At 33.6% G+C, this 15,838-nt stretch overlaps 1 protein-coding gene across 1 annotated transcript in view; it reads left to right on the top strand.

The window, feature by feature from the left end:
* The window catches only part of GRID1 (glutamate ionotropic receptor delta type subunit 1), a 1,251,691-nt gene that overhangs the window by 1,026,614 nt on the left and 209,239 nt on the right, over positions 1–15,838 (top strand). Inside the window, exon 8 of the mRNA XM_053692039.1 lies at positions 5,445–5,564. Within this exon, the coding sequence (XP_053548014.1) occupies positions 5,445–5,564 (120 nt within the window). The remainder of the gene's footprint in view (positions 1–5,444; positions 5,565–15,838) is intronic.

Raw genomic sequence — 15,838 nt, 5'->3', positions numbered from 1 at the left:
ATATAGAAGTAGAACAGAAAGTGTCCTTATACCTTACTTACAAATTCATATAGAAGAGAACAGAAAGTGTCTCCTTATACATTACTTACAAATTCATATAGAAGTAGAACAGAAAGTGTCCTTATACCTTTACTTACAAATTCATATAGAAGTAGAACAGAAAGTGTCCTTATACCTTACTTACAAATTCATATAGAAGTAGAACAGAAAGTGTCCTTATACATTACTTACAAATTCATATAGAAGTAGAACAGAAAGTGTCCTTATACCTTACTTACAAATTCATATAGAAGTAGAACAGAAAGGTGTCCTTATACCTTACTTACAAATTCATATAGAAGTAGAACAGAAGGTGTCCTTATACCTTACTTACAAATTCATATAGAAGTAGAACAGAAAGTGTCCTTATACCTTACTTACAAATTCATATAGAAGTAGAACAGAAAGTGTCCTTATACCTTACTTACAAATTCATATAGAAGTAGAACAGAAAGTGTCCTTATACCTTACTTACAAATTCATATAGAAGTAGAAGAGAAAGTGTCCTTATACCTTACTTACAAATTCATATAGAAGTAGAACAGAAAGTGTCCTTATACCTTACTTACAAATTCATATAGAAGTAGAACAGAAAGTGTCCTTATACCTTACTTACAAATTCATATAGAAGTAGAACAGAAAGTGTCCTTATACATTACTTACAAATTCATATAGAAGTAGAACAGAAAGTGTCCTTATACCTTACTTACAAATTCATATAGAAGTAGAACAGAAAGTGTCCTTATACATTACTTACAAATTCATATAGAAGTAGAACAGAAAGTGTCCTTATACCTTACTTACAAATTCATATAGAAGTAGAACAGAAAGTGTCCTTATACATTACTTACAAATTCATATAGAAGTAGAACAGAAAGTGTCCCTTATACATTACTTACAAATTCATATAGAAGGTAGAACAGAAAGTGTCCTTATACCTTACTTACAAATTCATATAGAAGTAGAACAGAAAGTGTCCTTATACATTACATTACAAATTCATATAGAAGTATAACCAGAAAGTGTCCTTATACCTTACTGACAAATTCATATAGAAGTAGAACAGAAAGTGTCCCTTATACCTTACTTACAAATTCTATATAGAAGTAGAACAGAAAGTGTCCTTTACCTTACTTACAAATTCATATAGAAGTAGAACAGAAAGTGTCCTTATACCTTACTTACAAATTCATATAGAAGTAGAACAGAAAGTGTCCTTATACCTTACTTACAAATTCATATAGAAGTAGAACAGAAAGTGTCCTTATACCTTACTTACAAATTCATATAGAAGTAGAACAGAAAGTGTCCTTATACCTTACTTACAAATTCATATAGAAGTAGAACAGAAAGTGTCCTTATACCTTACTTACAAATTCATATAGAAGTAGAAGAGAAAGTGTCCTTATACCTTACTTACAAATTCATATAGAAGTAGAACAGAAAGTGTCCTTATACCTTACTTACAAATTCATATAGAAGTAGAACAGAAAGTGTCCTTATACCTTACTTACAAATTCATATAGAAGTAGAACAGAAAGTGTCCTTATACATTACTTACAAATTCATATAGAAGTAGAACAGAAAGTGTCCTTATACCTTACTTACAAATTCATATAGAAGTAGAACAGAAAGTGTTCTTATACATTACTTACAAATTCATATAGAAGTAGAACAGAAAGTGTCCGTATACCTTACTTACAAATTCATATAGAAGTAGAGCAGAAAGTGTCCTTATACCTTACTTACAAATTCATATAGAAGTAGAACAGAAAGTGTCCTTATACATTACTTACAAATTCATATAGAAGTAGAACAGAAAGTGTCCTTATACCTTACTTACAAATTCATATAGAAGTAGAACAGAAAGTGTCCTTATACCTTAATTACAAATTCATATAGAAGTAGAAGAGAAAGTGTCCTTATACCTTACTTACAAATTCATATAGAAGTAGAACAGAAAGTGTCCTTATACCTTACTTACAAATTCATATAGAAGTAGAACAGAAAGTGTCCTTATACCTTACTTACAAATTCATATAGAAGTAGAACAGAAAGTGTCCTTATACATTACTTACAAATTCATATAGAAGTAGAACAGAAAGTGTCCTTATACCTTACTTACAAATTCATATAGAAGTAGAACAGAAAGTGTCCTTATACCTTACTTACAAATTCATATAGAAGTAGAACAGAAAGTGTCCTTATACCTTACTTACAAATTCATATAGAAGTAGAACAGAAAGTGTCCTTATACCTTACTTACAAATTCATATAGAAGTAGAACAGAAAGTGTCCTTATGCCTTACTTACAAATTCATATAGAAGTAGAGCAGAAAGTGTCCTTATGCCTTACTTACAAATTCATATAGAAGTAGAGCAGAAAGTGTCCTTATACCTTACTTACAAATTCATATAGAAGTAGAACAGAAGGTGTCCTTATGCCTTACTTACAAATTCATATAGAAGTAGAACAGAAAGTGTCCTTATACCTTACTTACAAATTCATATAGAAGTAGAACAGAAGGTGTCCTTATACCTTACTTACAAATTCATATAGAAGTAGAACAGAAGGTGTCCTTATGCCTTACTTACAAATTCATATAGAAGTAGAACAGAAAGTGTCCTTATACCTTACTTACAAATTCATATAGAAGTAGAACAGAAAGTGTCCTTATGCCTTACTTACAAATTCATATAGAAGTAGAACAGAAAGTGTCCTTATGCCTTACTTACAAATTCATATAGAAGTAGAGCAGAAAGTGTCCTTATACCTTACTTACAAATTCATATAGAAGTAGAACAGAAGGTGTCCTTATGCATTACTTACAAATTCATATAGAAGTAGAAGAGAAAGTGTCCTTATACCTTACTTACAAATTCATATAGAAGTAGAAGAGAAAGTGTCCTTATACCTTACTTACAAATTCATATAGAAGTAGAACAGAAAGTGTCCTTATACCTTACTTACAAATTCATATAGAAGTAGAACAGAAAGTGTCCTTATACCTTACTTACAAATTCATATAGAAGTAGAACAGAAAGTGTCCTTATACCTTACTTACAAATTCATATAGAAGTAGAACAGAAACAATGAGTGTTTGCCATAGAGACACAGAAAACCCCAAAAAATGCCTTTTATGATTCAGAAAGAGCATGCAATAAAAAATAAATACTTTACATAAATTGTCAAATTAACTTTGATCTCTTGGTTTCCTTTGCTGAGAATCAGGTAGGTAGACTCAGAAGTGTGCATGTGTCTGGTAGCTGTGTAGCAAAAGTACTTTAAACAATGTTATACATTTGCAAGAGATCTAGATGGCAGCAGTGTTTGCTGTCACGTAGTGCTCCATGCACATAGCTCACTACATTACTAAAATACCATGAGAAAAAAAGCTAACTTGGTAACAGAAGCATATACGATTTTTTATTTAAATTGTATGCTCTCTGTGATTCATAAAAGAAGAAATTTGGATTTAGTGTCCCTTTAAGGGAAGCCAACAATAATTTAGAAAGGCAGTATATGTTAATCTGGGTGCACCTGGCTACTACAAGCTGGAATCAAAAAGAAAAAGCTGTCATGCATTTGAGCAATTCATTATGCCTCTATTGTATTTTATCCCCTAGACAGCCAGTTAAATTCAGCACCAGCCAGTGACTGACTATGCACATATGATGCCCCTGATTGGCTCAGCATTAATGTTAGGTGCAGGGCTAATACTGCATTGCTAGGCCAGATCTAACACTATGACCCAGAACTAACACTTAACTATGGCCCCTATTTATCAAAGCATCAAATTTAATCGATCGTTGAGCTAAAGTTGTTCCTCGGGTAGAGCGGGTGCCTGTTTGCCAATTCCAGCGCTGATAGCAGCAATCTCTTGATTGCACAAAATACCTAATTTATCAAAACTGCATTCTAAATCAATCAAATATTTACCCCACGATCTGTGTTTTAGCTATACCGGTCATATTGTAATGTTTCATCTAAATGCAAAAACGTGAAGCTTTATCTTTTAAATATAATTTTTTTAAGGTAATTATAAATATGTTAATTATAAATTCAATTAATTTTGTGAAATATTCTCATTTTAGATTTATGATTAACAAAAGTAAATAATTATTATGCAAAATGTATCATAAGGATGCAACAATAAAAAAATAACATGAAAATATTCATGTTGAAGATTGCTTTAAACTATGTAGATAGCTGTAGAAGAAATCTGATGTGATACTATCATTTTATAGCCGGCACTATTGTTTAGTTTAGGGGAGGTATCTCTTGCCTATTATTTCCTATAGTACTTGAGACCTCTGAGGTTGTGGATTTAAATTCATATCTAATGCATCGTTCATGACATGGACATGCAAGTTGAAGGCTTCACAGCTTTGAAGACTGTTGGATTGTCAATGGCTACATGCAAAATACACTGAAATAAGCTTGGGATAAGCATTGGATGGTGTCACATTCACCTCCATTTTTGATTACTTGGCAGCTCCATAACTTTGCATAGTGAAATATGCACAAAATTTGATGTGAAGCTTAGATGATTTCACCTTTGAAGCTTTGATAAATGGGGTCCTATGTGTTTAACATATTTGCAACTGTTAAACACATAGGTGTAAGCAATCAATAGAGCATAAATAATCTCTAATGCTTTAGAACACGTTCTTATTGTATCTTTATTTATTTAAAGATCTCTAATATTCCTTGGGGCCAAGCGTGCAAAAATAATTTGGTCCATGCACATCTGAAAATAATCAGTGTTTGTAAAATGTTGGAGCTTTGAAACTTTGACTCATAAAGAGGAGAATGTGTTGAATTGGACTAAAGACTTAATGAAGCTAATGCGTTTTATCTCCAAACACCTTTTATGAATCGTAGACATTAATAATTTGAATATTAAAGGTAATAAGTACAGTCATTTTTAATTATGTGTTTTATTAATATAAAAAGCATAGATAAAAAAAAAATATTGCAGTCTCTTTTTCTTTAAAATTAATGAATAACTTAATAAATCACGTTTCATGTCCCTTAAACTGATCATTCTATAGAACACTTTAAAATATAACTTTATGACATCACTTTAATTTTGTACAATATAAATCTTATCCCTTATTCAGTTACATAGAGACATATGGTTATTATTACACGGGTTGCTATGGTGATACTTGTAAATCAGAATTAAAATTGTTCCCTGTCCATAGAAAATGGATCTGTTTTGCAAATTTATTCATGTTTGACTTTTAATTTGTTCTGCAAAACCTGCACCTGGCTAATTAAATTTTGATATTTACAGTAGACAAGAGAGGAAGTTAAATATGGGCATGCCTCTTGCTGTTAATAATTACATTTCATTAAGCCAGATATATCACTTCTAATTCTTAAAATCCAATTTCTTCAGGTTCGTATAACAGGATTAACTGGGATTATGGAATTTAAAGAAGACAGTGCTAACTCACATGTGCAGTTTGAAATCGTTGGGACTAGCTACAGTGAGACATTTGGCAAGGAAGTGCGAAGGGTAAAGATTGTTCTTAACATTTTGCATAAAGATTAACCTATCATTTTCTAATGAATTTGTCATTCATCTAATGATTAACTTGTTAATACAAAGTCTTCTTAATTAAAAAACAAAAAAGATGTGAAACTATTTTTTTCTGGTGTACACTGAAACAAAATTAATTATTATTTATTATTATTATTATTGTTATTATTGTTGTTGTTGTTGTTATTATTATTATTATTACTATTATTATTATATGGGTAATCTTTGAAGTACTTGCTTCTCTTGACATATTCTAACGTAACTGCTATGGAAGTCTTGTCTATATCCTAATTGGCTGGATAAGCTTAAATCAAAATCCCTGTACTTTGTGTAAAATGTAGAATTTCTAGAGTTTAGATTTCTTTTTTTTTAACCCAAAAAAATCTTCATTCTATATGGTTTTACTATCCAATGTGCTGAGGGTAATTATCTGCTTTCCCACTGCAGAGTGGAGCGGCAACTTCCATATGAGCAGAAGTGACCTCTATTTGTCATACTCACTGCAATACTAGTACCCAGGGGTTATGTTGGATTGGTGGGTTCTAAAGGTTTTTGATGCCTTATTGGCAAAGTCATAGCTGGCAAAATATTTAATTACTTGCTTTTTCTATGATGTTGTTCCAGCATTGTCTTCTTTACATATATGTTGTATGGAACATTGCCCCAGGAGAGGTCAACTTTGTTCCTTTCAACTTGAAGTATAATCTTTGTCTAATCATTAACACCAACCCTAACCCTAATTCCTAGTCTTAAACCTAACCACAACTACAGACCCAAAATCTAATCCAAACATTAACCCTAATATCAATCCCTATCCTTAATCTAAACCTTTATATATATCTAGTTTCTAAGGATTATGAACACATGGTTACAATCTAAATGGAGTGATTGAAGCAGAGCAGTGGAGGAGCAGCTGAATAGCAGCTTACTTAAAGGGACAGTATACACTCATTTTTTTTTTTTTTTTTTATTTTATTAAATTTTTATTTTTATTGAGGTTGTGCGAATAATACAACATGAATGGGTTACCCCAAAATACACATAACATGAATAACAAGACCTTCATATAAACATTCAAAGGTAAAGGTTAATATGATACACCAAGGAATACATAGTAGGGGAAAATCTGAAACCTCAGTTTTATAGTCTCTACTTTAGAGGGTTTCCTCATATGGCACATAAGGTCACTCTTATACCTTAAAACACTTATGTATTCTAGAGGAAAATTAGTTTGTGAAATGGCCACTTTTGGGCCTGCATATATATTTAATATGAGAAAAGTCATATTGATGAGGGATCCATCATTGCTAATATTTTAGGATGCGTAAACAACTAAACAAATAAACAACAATTGCACAATTGGGGGAAAGGCTTACCGGCAAACATTGTCACATAGTACAGAAATAACAGAAAGCATAGATTAGGCATGGGTCCACGCGCCCTACTGCACTCTCAGAAAATTTTGTCTGCTAATACTGCTTAGTAACAAGAACTGGGGGCAAACTTAAGGTGCTATCTTATGGACCTTAAAAACTGTACATAGTATAGGTATATACATAGCACGATATATACACATAAACCATATGCAGTGTAGTACAATTGTATGGTTAAAGAGTAATAAATCAGATGCTCATAGGGGGGATTTTAGAACTAAAAGTAGAGCTCAGTTGTCAAATTATCAGATATGTTAGACAAGTTTTATCTCACAGCTCACACACAGAGGGGAAAAATATATATATAAAAAAAAAACTACATTAAAGAATAAAATAAAATATATGCATAAACATAGCAGAATCTAAACGTATGTACAAAACATATCATATCATATCACCCTTCCCAGAGCTACATGCATTAGACTATTCCATCTTCATAGACAGCTCAATTAGGGTATGCAGTTAAGAAAATATAGAAACCCCCAATATTACTTGGCAGAAAGCAAATTAGAGATCTGTTACCCTCTCATGGGACACCTTAACTATTATCACTGTTTCCCTACAAAAACTACAAGTAAAGATGTGGTATCTCTGAGGTGGGGAAAGTAGGGCATTATAAGTCTCCCAAACGTAAGGTACTGCAAAAGTCCACCTAGCATAACATCTTGAGGGATTTGATATGTGAGCAGATCAGAGCAATAAACGTATAAATCGGTACTTATCAATGTTTTTAAAACAGGCTCTTCAGCACATTTCTTTCTGACCGTTCTGAGATCATCCAATTCCTGACTTATAATGTCTCTGGTGACTTTCAGTCTCTACAGCTTTAGTCAGCTAGGGTAAGGTTAGAGTGTGCAGATCCGGGGACTGTATTTTGCTCAGTAAGCTCCCGATATCCCCTAATGCAGTGGCCTCCCTGTACTTTTGTATTTTTCCGGAATTGCCCGCATCTGAATGAAATTTAGCAGCTCTCTCCAGTCCTGCAGCGGGAACTTCCCAGAGGTTTACCCCTTCATGACCATCATAGGCCGTCTCAGGAGATTTCTTTGCATTACCAACAGATGCTTCCTTATTAGAACTTCTGAGGCTCTGGTCGGGCAAGATTTCTGTATCAGCCTCCATACCGGAAACGTTCCGGACCTCGATGGGGCTCTGGATTGAAGATATGCGGCCCTCGCTCTGCAAGTATTGCGCTGGTACGGGAGTTCCTAAGCAACTACTTTTTCATTTCCCCTCCAAATGGAAGGTGGGGGCTTGCCTAGTTTCTGTTCTTATTCTGTCCGGTGTAGATTTGACAGCCATAGTTTGGCTAAACTGGTCCTTGCAGTCTAGTTTGAGTATCTTAGCTGCTGGGGCGGCTGCAAGGAGATCGCACAGCTCCTTTGTCAGAGTCCGGTAATGTTCCTCTATGAGCTGGGTCATCTGTGACTCCCATCTATTCAGGGCCTCCATTTTCAGTGTATGATTTAGGTTTAATATTGGTAGCGCCTTCAATATTCAAAGCTTGCTAGATAATTCCTTCTGTAAGTGGATCAGGTATCGAAAAGAGTCCTAATTTAGGACACCGTAACCCCGGCAGTGGGGGGGGGTTAATATGTGGCAGCCCCGGTCCTGTGTTCTAAAACCTCCACGAGGCCCAAATTAAGATGGCTTCCGGGCCTGCAAGAAGACTACAACATAGCCGTCTCAGAGAACATAGGCAAAAACAAAGTCAAAACATCAGCTCTTAGAGTATATACAAACTGAAGCAACATATAAGGTCAGATATATCCAATTAGTGGAATATTTTGTAGACTTGATATAGATAGTTTGCAAAAATCTTCACAGTCTCACGGAGCTTCACAGAGACATGTCCTGCCGCTTTGAGAGCAGGCTCCGCCCCCCCACTCATTTTTATATAACTGCATGTAATAGACACTACTATAAAGAATAAGATGCACAGATACTGATATAAAAATCCAGTATAAAACTGTTTAAAAACTTACTTAGAAGCTTTCAGTTTAGCTCTGTTGAAAAGGTAGCTGGAAAGCCCACTGCAAGTGGCAAATAAGATACTCCCCCCCCCCTTCTTTTGCAAATGAAAAGACCCTTTACACAAACAGGAGCAAGCTTGAGAAGGTAGCTGACGGTATTCTAATAAAACTTTGGGGCTTGGTTAGGAGTCTAAAAAACAGAGCAATGTTATTTAAAAATAAGCAAAACTCTATATTTAAAAAAAAAAAAAAAAAAACTTTATGGGCTATTTAAATAGATCTACAAAACAGTTATGCAAAGAAAAAATGAGTGTATAATGGCCCTTTAAATAAAGGTAAAGGAGGCTGCCAGCTTAACCCAGACTTCTGTGTTAGGGAGACGGGGTGGTGATGTTGTCTGGCCCACTCTAGAAGCGTTCATGGGGGGACTGAGTTCCCCAGATGACACACTGTGGAGGAAGGAGGTATTTGAGACCCCGAGAAGCTACAAACCGAAAGCACTTTTGATCTCACACCAGCAGTGGAATAAATCAATATACACACATAAATTGATATCAGAATACACCATTGTAAGGCCGTTAAAATATATAATTCCAGGGGACTGCCACATACACATAGATAAGTGGGAGAACAAAGGCCTATATAGATTGGCAGACTTCTTACACCAGGGATCCATGCTCACATTTATACAACTACGAGAAAAGATCAGTCCATTCCCCCTACAGTGGTTCATATATTTGCATATCTCATCTGCTATTCACTCCTACATTCTTAAGGGCAGGGAAAAACAGACAACAACACTTGGGAAGCAATGCAGAGCAACAAATAGACCTAAACAAGCTATCTCACATATGTACCTTGCGATTCAATCATCCAAATGTAAGAGTAGGCCACCTATTGTTGATAGATGGGAAACATACTTGGGGATGCATTTTACAGAAGAGGAGTGGCATAACATAACATATGAGGCTAGCAAGGGCCTACTGAGTGCAGACCTCAGAGAGAATAGCTTTAAATCTGTATTTCGCTGGTACCTAACTCCTGAGAGGTTGGCACATTCGGTTAAGGGGAGTTCCAACAACTGCTATAGAGGGTGCAAGACTAAAGTTTCTTACATACATATGTGGTGGGATTGTCCAAAAGTTAAAGTTATATGGACTCAGACCTCGAGTCTCCTGTCTAATTTGTTAGGGGATTAAATTGATGTGATTGCCCCACAGGCTTTGTTAAATGTCAGAGACCAAAAATATAATTCTCACATCAATGCCTTCTTCAGAATAATCTTCGCAGTAGTTAGAACCTCTATTGCTAAACACTGGAAGACTGGGGCCCTAGAATGGGCGAAGGTTATCAATAGAATTAACAGTATATACACTATGTATGAGACAGCTGCTCACCTACAAAATAAGATGGATACTTTTGGCAAAGTCTGGTTCTACTGGATAATGGGGAGATCCAATAATGTACTTAACTAAACTCTAAAACGAGGGGAGCATAGGAGACTTGTAAATATATGAGACACCAATTAACTTAGGACATGGAGACGGAGTCATGAGAGAGGAGGATGGGAGTTGAGCTCGCAGCGATCTATAAGGGTTATTATTGTTGTTTTTGTTTTTATTTCTTTTTCCCCTTTTTCTTTCCACACATCTGTATGAGCTTTTGTTTATATACTATAGTGGATATAAAATTTGTTAAATAAGTAGCAATTAGACGGATTGCTGTGGGTCTTCTCGAGATACGGGGCCCTTTATGATGTAATAGAGACTACAGATAGATAACACCCGGTGTCGGGTGGGCCAATAGTGGTCTGGACTTTTTATTATGATTGTTCTTTTGCTTATGTTGTATTGCACTTAATAAAAATTATTTCAACTAAATAAAGGTAAAGGGACAGGCTAGTCAAAATTAAAATATCATGATTCAGATAGGGCATGCAATTTCAACAACTTTCCAGTTTAATTTTATCATCAAATTTGCTTTGTTCTCTTGATATTCTTTTCAAAGCTAACCCTATTTAAGCTAATATGCTAAGTTCTGAGCCCTTAAAGGCTGCCTCTTATCTTGTGCGTTTGACAGCTTTTTACAGCTAGGCAATGCTAGTTCATGTGTGCCATATAGATAACATTGTGCTCACTCCCGTGGAGTTACTTATGAGACAGCACTAATAAGGGAGCAGTCTGCAGAGGCTTAGATACAAGGTAATCAAAGAGGTAAAAAGTATATTAATATAACTTTGTTGATTTTGCAAAACTGGGGAATAGGTAGTAAAGGGATTATCTATCTTTTAAACAATAAAAATTCTGGGGTAGACTGTCCCTTTCGAGAACTAGGTAGTGCTAGTGCTATAAGCCAGCAGCAGCATACAAACAGATAAAAAAAAATGAAATGTGTTTTTATGTGGTCAGTAATGGCACAGAAAAAAAGTGAAGCTTACATGCTTCTTGGCTGAAACTTTTGAACCCTTTCCCACCTGCAGGAACGCCTTTCTCACTTTTAGAGTAACTGTTCTAATGGCATTAGTTAAGGAAATAACTTTTTACTGAACCATCAATAATTTTCTATTGTTTTTCATTTTAAAACAAATACAAAGAATTAAGGAATATAGTATTTTTTTCATTGGTCTGCATTTAAATACACATATCTAGTAACTAGGCAATGCTTTCTAAAACCTGTCTGCCCATTCTATGAAGAATAATTTTATTTGTTGAAACTGAAATCTTTTGTTATTGCAGTTTCCCCAGTGGTAAAAGAAGACCAGCAATTTGCATCTACCCTACATATATTTATATACAACCATTGTATCTTGTAGCAGGCACTTACAGCAAATAGATCTCACTTGGCTTGAATTTCATTATGGATGAATCCATTAATTCTGTTTATTAAATTTGTTGCCCTTGTTTGAACTCTTTCTAGTTCTCCAGTGTGAAGAAGTAAACTTTGTATTCAAGACAAGGTCTTAACAGTGATCTGTATAATAGTAGAATTAAAATAAGCAAAGTGGTTTTGCATGTTAGCTTTCCATCCAGCAATTATTTACATATTCATCTGAAAGACTTTCAGCTTCATGATATTTAATTTATACTAATATCAGCTCTACATAAATCCAGGTGGTATTTGCTGACTGTATTCTTTAACTCAAGAGCTTTCATCTTAACAAATTAAATATTGATCCCGATTTTTACACAACTTCAGATCCGTTCAAAATATTTAGGTTTAGTTAATTATTGCTTACTATATCATTAAATGCATAGACTATTTATCTATCTATCTCTCTATCTAGCTATCATCCATCTATTCATCTATCATCTATCTATCATATATCTATCTATCTATCTATCTATCTATCTATCTATCTATCTATTTATCTCTATCTATCTATCATCTATCTATCTATCTATCTATCTATCTATCTATCTATATATCTCTATCTATCTATCATTTATCTATCTATCTATCTATCTATCTATCATCCATATATCTATCTATCATCTATCTTCTATATCTAGTCTGTTGTTCTGTCAGTCAGTCAGTCTGTCTATCTATTGCCTATCTGACAATATAGAATATTTAGATTTATTTTGTTTATAATCAGATTCCTTGTTTCAGGCTGCTACTTATACGGTTGTATATGTCGGTTGATTAAAGAAAGAGTAAACTTAATTTTTTTCTTTTATAATTTAAATAGGACATGCAAGTTTAAACAACTCTCCAGTTTACTTCTATTATTCAATTTACTTTGTTGCCTTGGGATCTTTTGTTGAAAAACATACCTAGGTAGGCTTGGTACAGCAATGTACTTCTGAAAGCTAGTTAGTGATTAGTGGCTGCACATATAAGCAATTTGATTGGCTCACCTGATGTGCCAAGCTATCTGAACAATCCACAGGGGAAGACAGCACCACTCTCAAAAATTGGGGCACGGAAAAGAGATTAGCCAGGTTCCAGTATCACTGTGATCAATCAAAGATGTCCACCTCCAACTAACAAATTAAAAACCCTTTATTTGCTTAAACAGGGTCCATAATACAACAACAACGTTTCAAACCAGCAATTGGTTCTTAGTCATGTGCCCAGCTATCTCCCAGTAATACATTGCTGCACCACCAGCAAAGGATACCATGAGAATAAGGCAAATGTTATAATAGAAGTAAATTGGAAAATTGAATCGGAATAAAAATAAATTGAAATTGACGTCCTTTTGAGTTTTCTTGCGCACTCACCATTGCCTTTGCACAATACGTGCCAGTGATATCACTGCACATGCTTGATTGATTGTGAAACATGTGCAAAGAACAGATGGGCATATGTGTGTTTGGTAAACAGAACTTTTAGCCAGATTATTTAAACAATAGGATCAAGAATATTTATTTTATTAGATAGATTAGGATTTTTTTTGTAATATATATATATTATATATATATATATATATATACACATACATACATATCCATATGAATGTATGCAGATATAGATATACACTATATATTGCATACATACTGTGTGTATATATATATATATATATATATATATATTATAAATTAAATTGAAAGTTTTTCTTTTCAAAAAACATAAAGACACATTAAAAATTAATAAAAATTATATTGCATGTTTCAAGGTATTTGACTAGAAATGGATCAACATTTTATATACATGCCTATATATGTGTATATATTTGTATGTATGTGTATATATTTGTATATAAAGTATGTATATATATATATATATATAAATGTGTGTATGTATGTGTGCACATACATATTTACACATACAAACAGGGGCCTATTTATTATTGTGCGAGAGGACACGATCCAATATTGCGGATCATGTCCGCTGCACATCGATAAATGCTCTCTGCATTTATCATTGCACCAGCCAATCAGCCAATCGGCCGGTAGCAGGGGGTGTCAATCAATCCGATCGTATTCGACCAGGTTGATTTCTGCTCGCCGCCTCAGAGCAGGCGGACAGGTTATGAAGCAGCGATCTTTAGACCGCTATTTCATAACTTCTGTTTCCGGCAAGTCTAAAGGCTCGCCGGAAACACGGGGCATCAAGCTCTGTACGGAGCTTGATAAATATGCCCCTAGGAATACACATCTATAGTTAAATAGTTTTCCTTATAACATAGTCTTTTTAACCCTTTAAAAAATTTTTTTTATTAATATGAATATGATGATATCTTTATTATTAAAAAGTGTATATATGTGTATAATATTTTATTTCAATGCATTTGTGATGTATTTTGTAAATATTTTTTTAACCCTTACAATTTAGTTTAGGTCTGAAGTCATGCTAAATATTCTAGTGCAGTTTCGGCTTTTGCTTGAGCGTAAACTATAACTTTAAACTTGTTAATCCAGCCCAAATTAGCGTCAAAATATCTATTGATAGTACAGGCTGCGCTTCAATGAACCCTTTCCTGGTTAACACGCTTTACCATGAACATGTAATATCAAAGTTTCATGGTAATGGTAGCGTGGTCAAGCGATAATTGTTAGTGTATTTGCGATACCATTAGAGTACCGTTTTTAATCTGGCCCTTTATATTTAAATTCTTAGAAGCTGGATTTACATTCCAGATATTAAGACTGAATGCATCAAATTAACCAAAAGCAAAAAACTGAGTAAAATTGTATTAAATATATATTTTTTAAATTGCCCATTATTAAATAAACCTTAGATTAGGTTAAAGTGTTTTAGAAAACAGATTTGTTTAATTGGAAATATACTCTAGAAATGTACCTAGGTTGAAAGAGATTATCTATTTATTAGCATTTATTAAATAATTCATGATGAGAATTTTATGAGTAAACATAACACCGCCTAATGAATGTATGGGATATTGGAATTTTTATACGCTGCTAAGCAACATGCTTTCTCCACAGCTTTTATATAGAATTAGTTTGTATGTATTCTATTGTGAGGGAAAAAACACTGTATTTGTCATCAGTGACTGTTTTCTCTATGTTTTTATTACAAACTGATATATTCTCTAAGAATTATTTCCTTCCACTTCTCTCATTTCTATAATTATATGTATAATGCTACAACAATCCTTTTATAATCTAGAAACACATCTTAGTTTAAATATGAGCTTATTTTTTTTTTATAATGTCTCTATTTTGTAAAACTGGCAGATTCTTGAATACATCATTGATAACAATAATAGGAATAGAAATATCTTGCTCATAATATTTTCCATGTTAATGGAAGGAAAAAAGTTTCATAAATATTTGAGATTCTTCATTATTATTTAATTTCTAAATACATTAGGTATGGAAGTCCTGAATAATAGTAATTCAGTTGAAATGTGATTTTTTTTTTCATCCAGAACATGATGTTGGCACTTTTTTTGTACTATTTTTTACCAGAATACATGAAGTTCTTATTCTGTTCATGAGTAAAAATCATGTTTCGTTTGTCAAGGACAGTGGCACGGCAAGAATACTAATAGTGTTATGAGATTATCACTGAGAAGGTTAAACCTGAACATATTTGTGTTTACAGAGCTACAGAAACCCCATGTTACTTAAAGGGACGTCTACACCAGACTTTTTATTGTTTAAAAAGATAGATAATCCCTTTATTACCCATTGCCCAGTTTTGCATAAAAAACGCAGTTATATTAAAGGGACATAATACTCATATGCTAAATCACTTGAAACTGATGCAGTATAACTGTAAAAAGCTAACAGGAAAATATCACCTGAGCATCTCTATGTAAAAAAGGAAGATATTTTACCTCACAATTTCCTCAGCTCAGCAGAGTAAGTTCTGGGTAAAAAGTTATACTCAGCTGCAGGTAAAAAAATAAAAAAATGAAGAAATGAACAGAAGCCAA

Source organism: Bombina bombina, chromosome 9, assembly GCF_027579735.1.
Source record: "Bombina bombina isolate aBomBom1 chromosome 9, aBomBom1.pri, whole genome shotgun sequence".
Taxonomy (NCBI): domain Eukaryota; kingdom Metazoa; phylum Chordata; class Amphibia; order Anura; family Bombinatoridae; genus Bombina; species Bombina bombina.
Note: the sequence above shows the minus strand (reverse complement) of the source record. Positions and strands in the feature narration are given on the sequence as shown.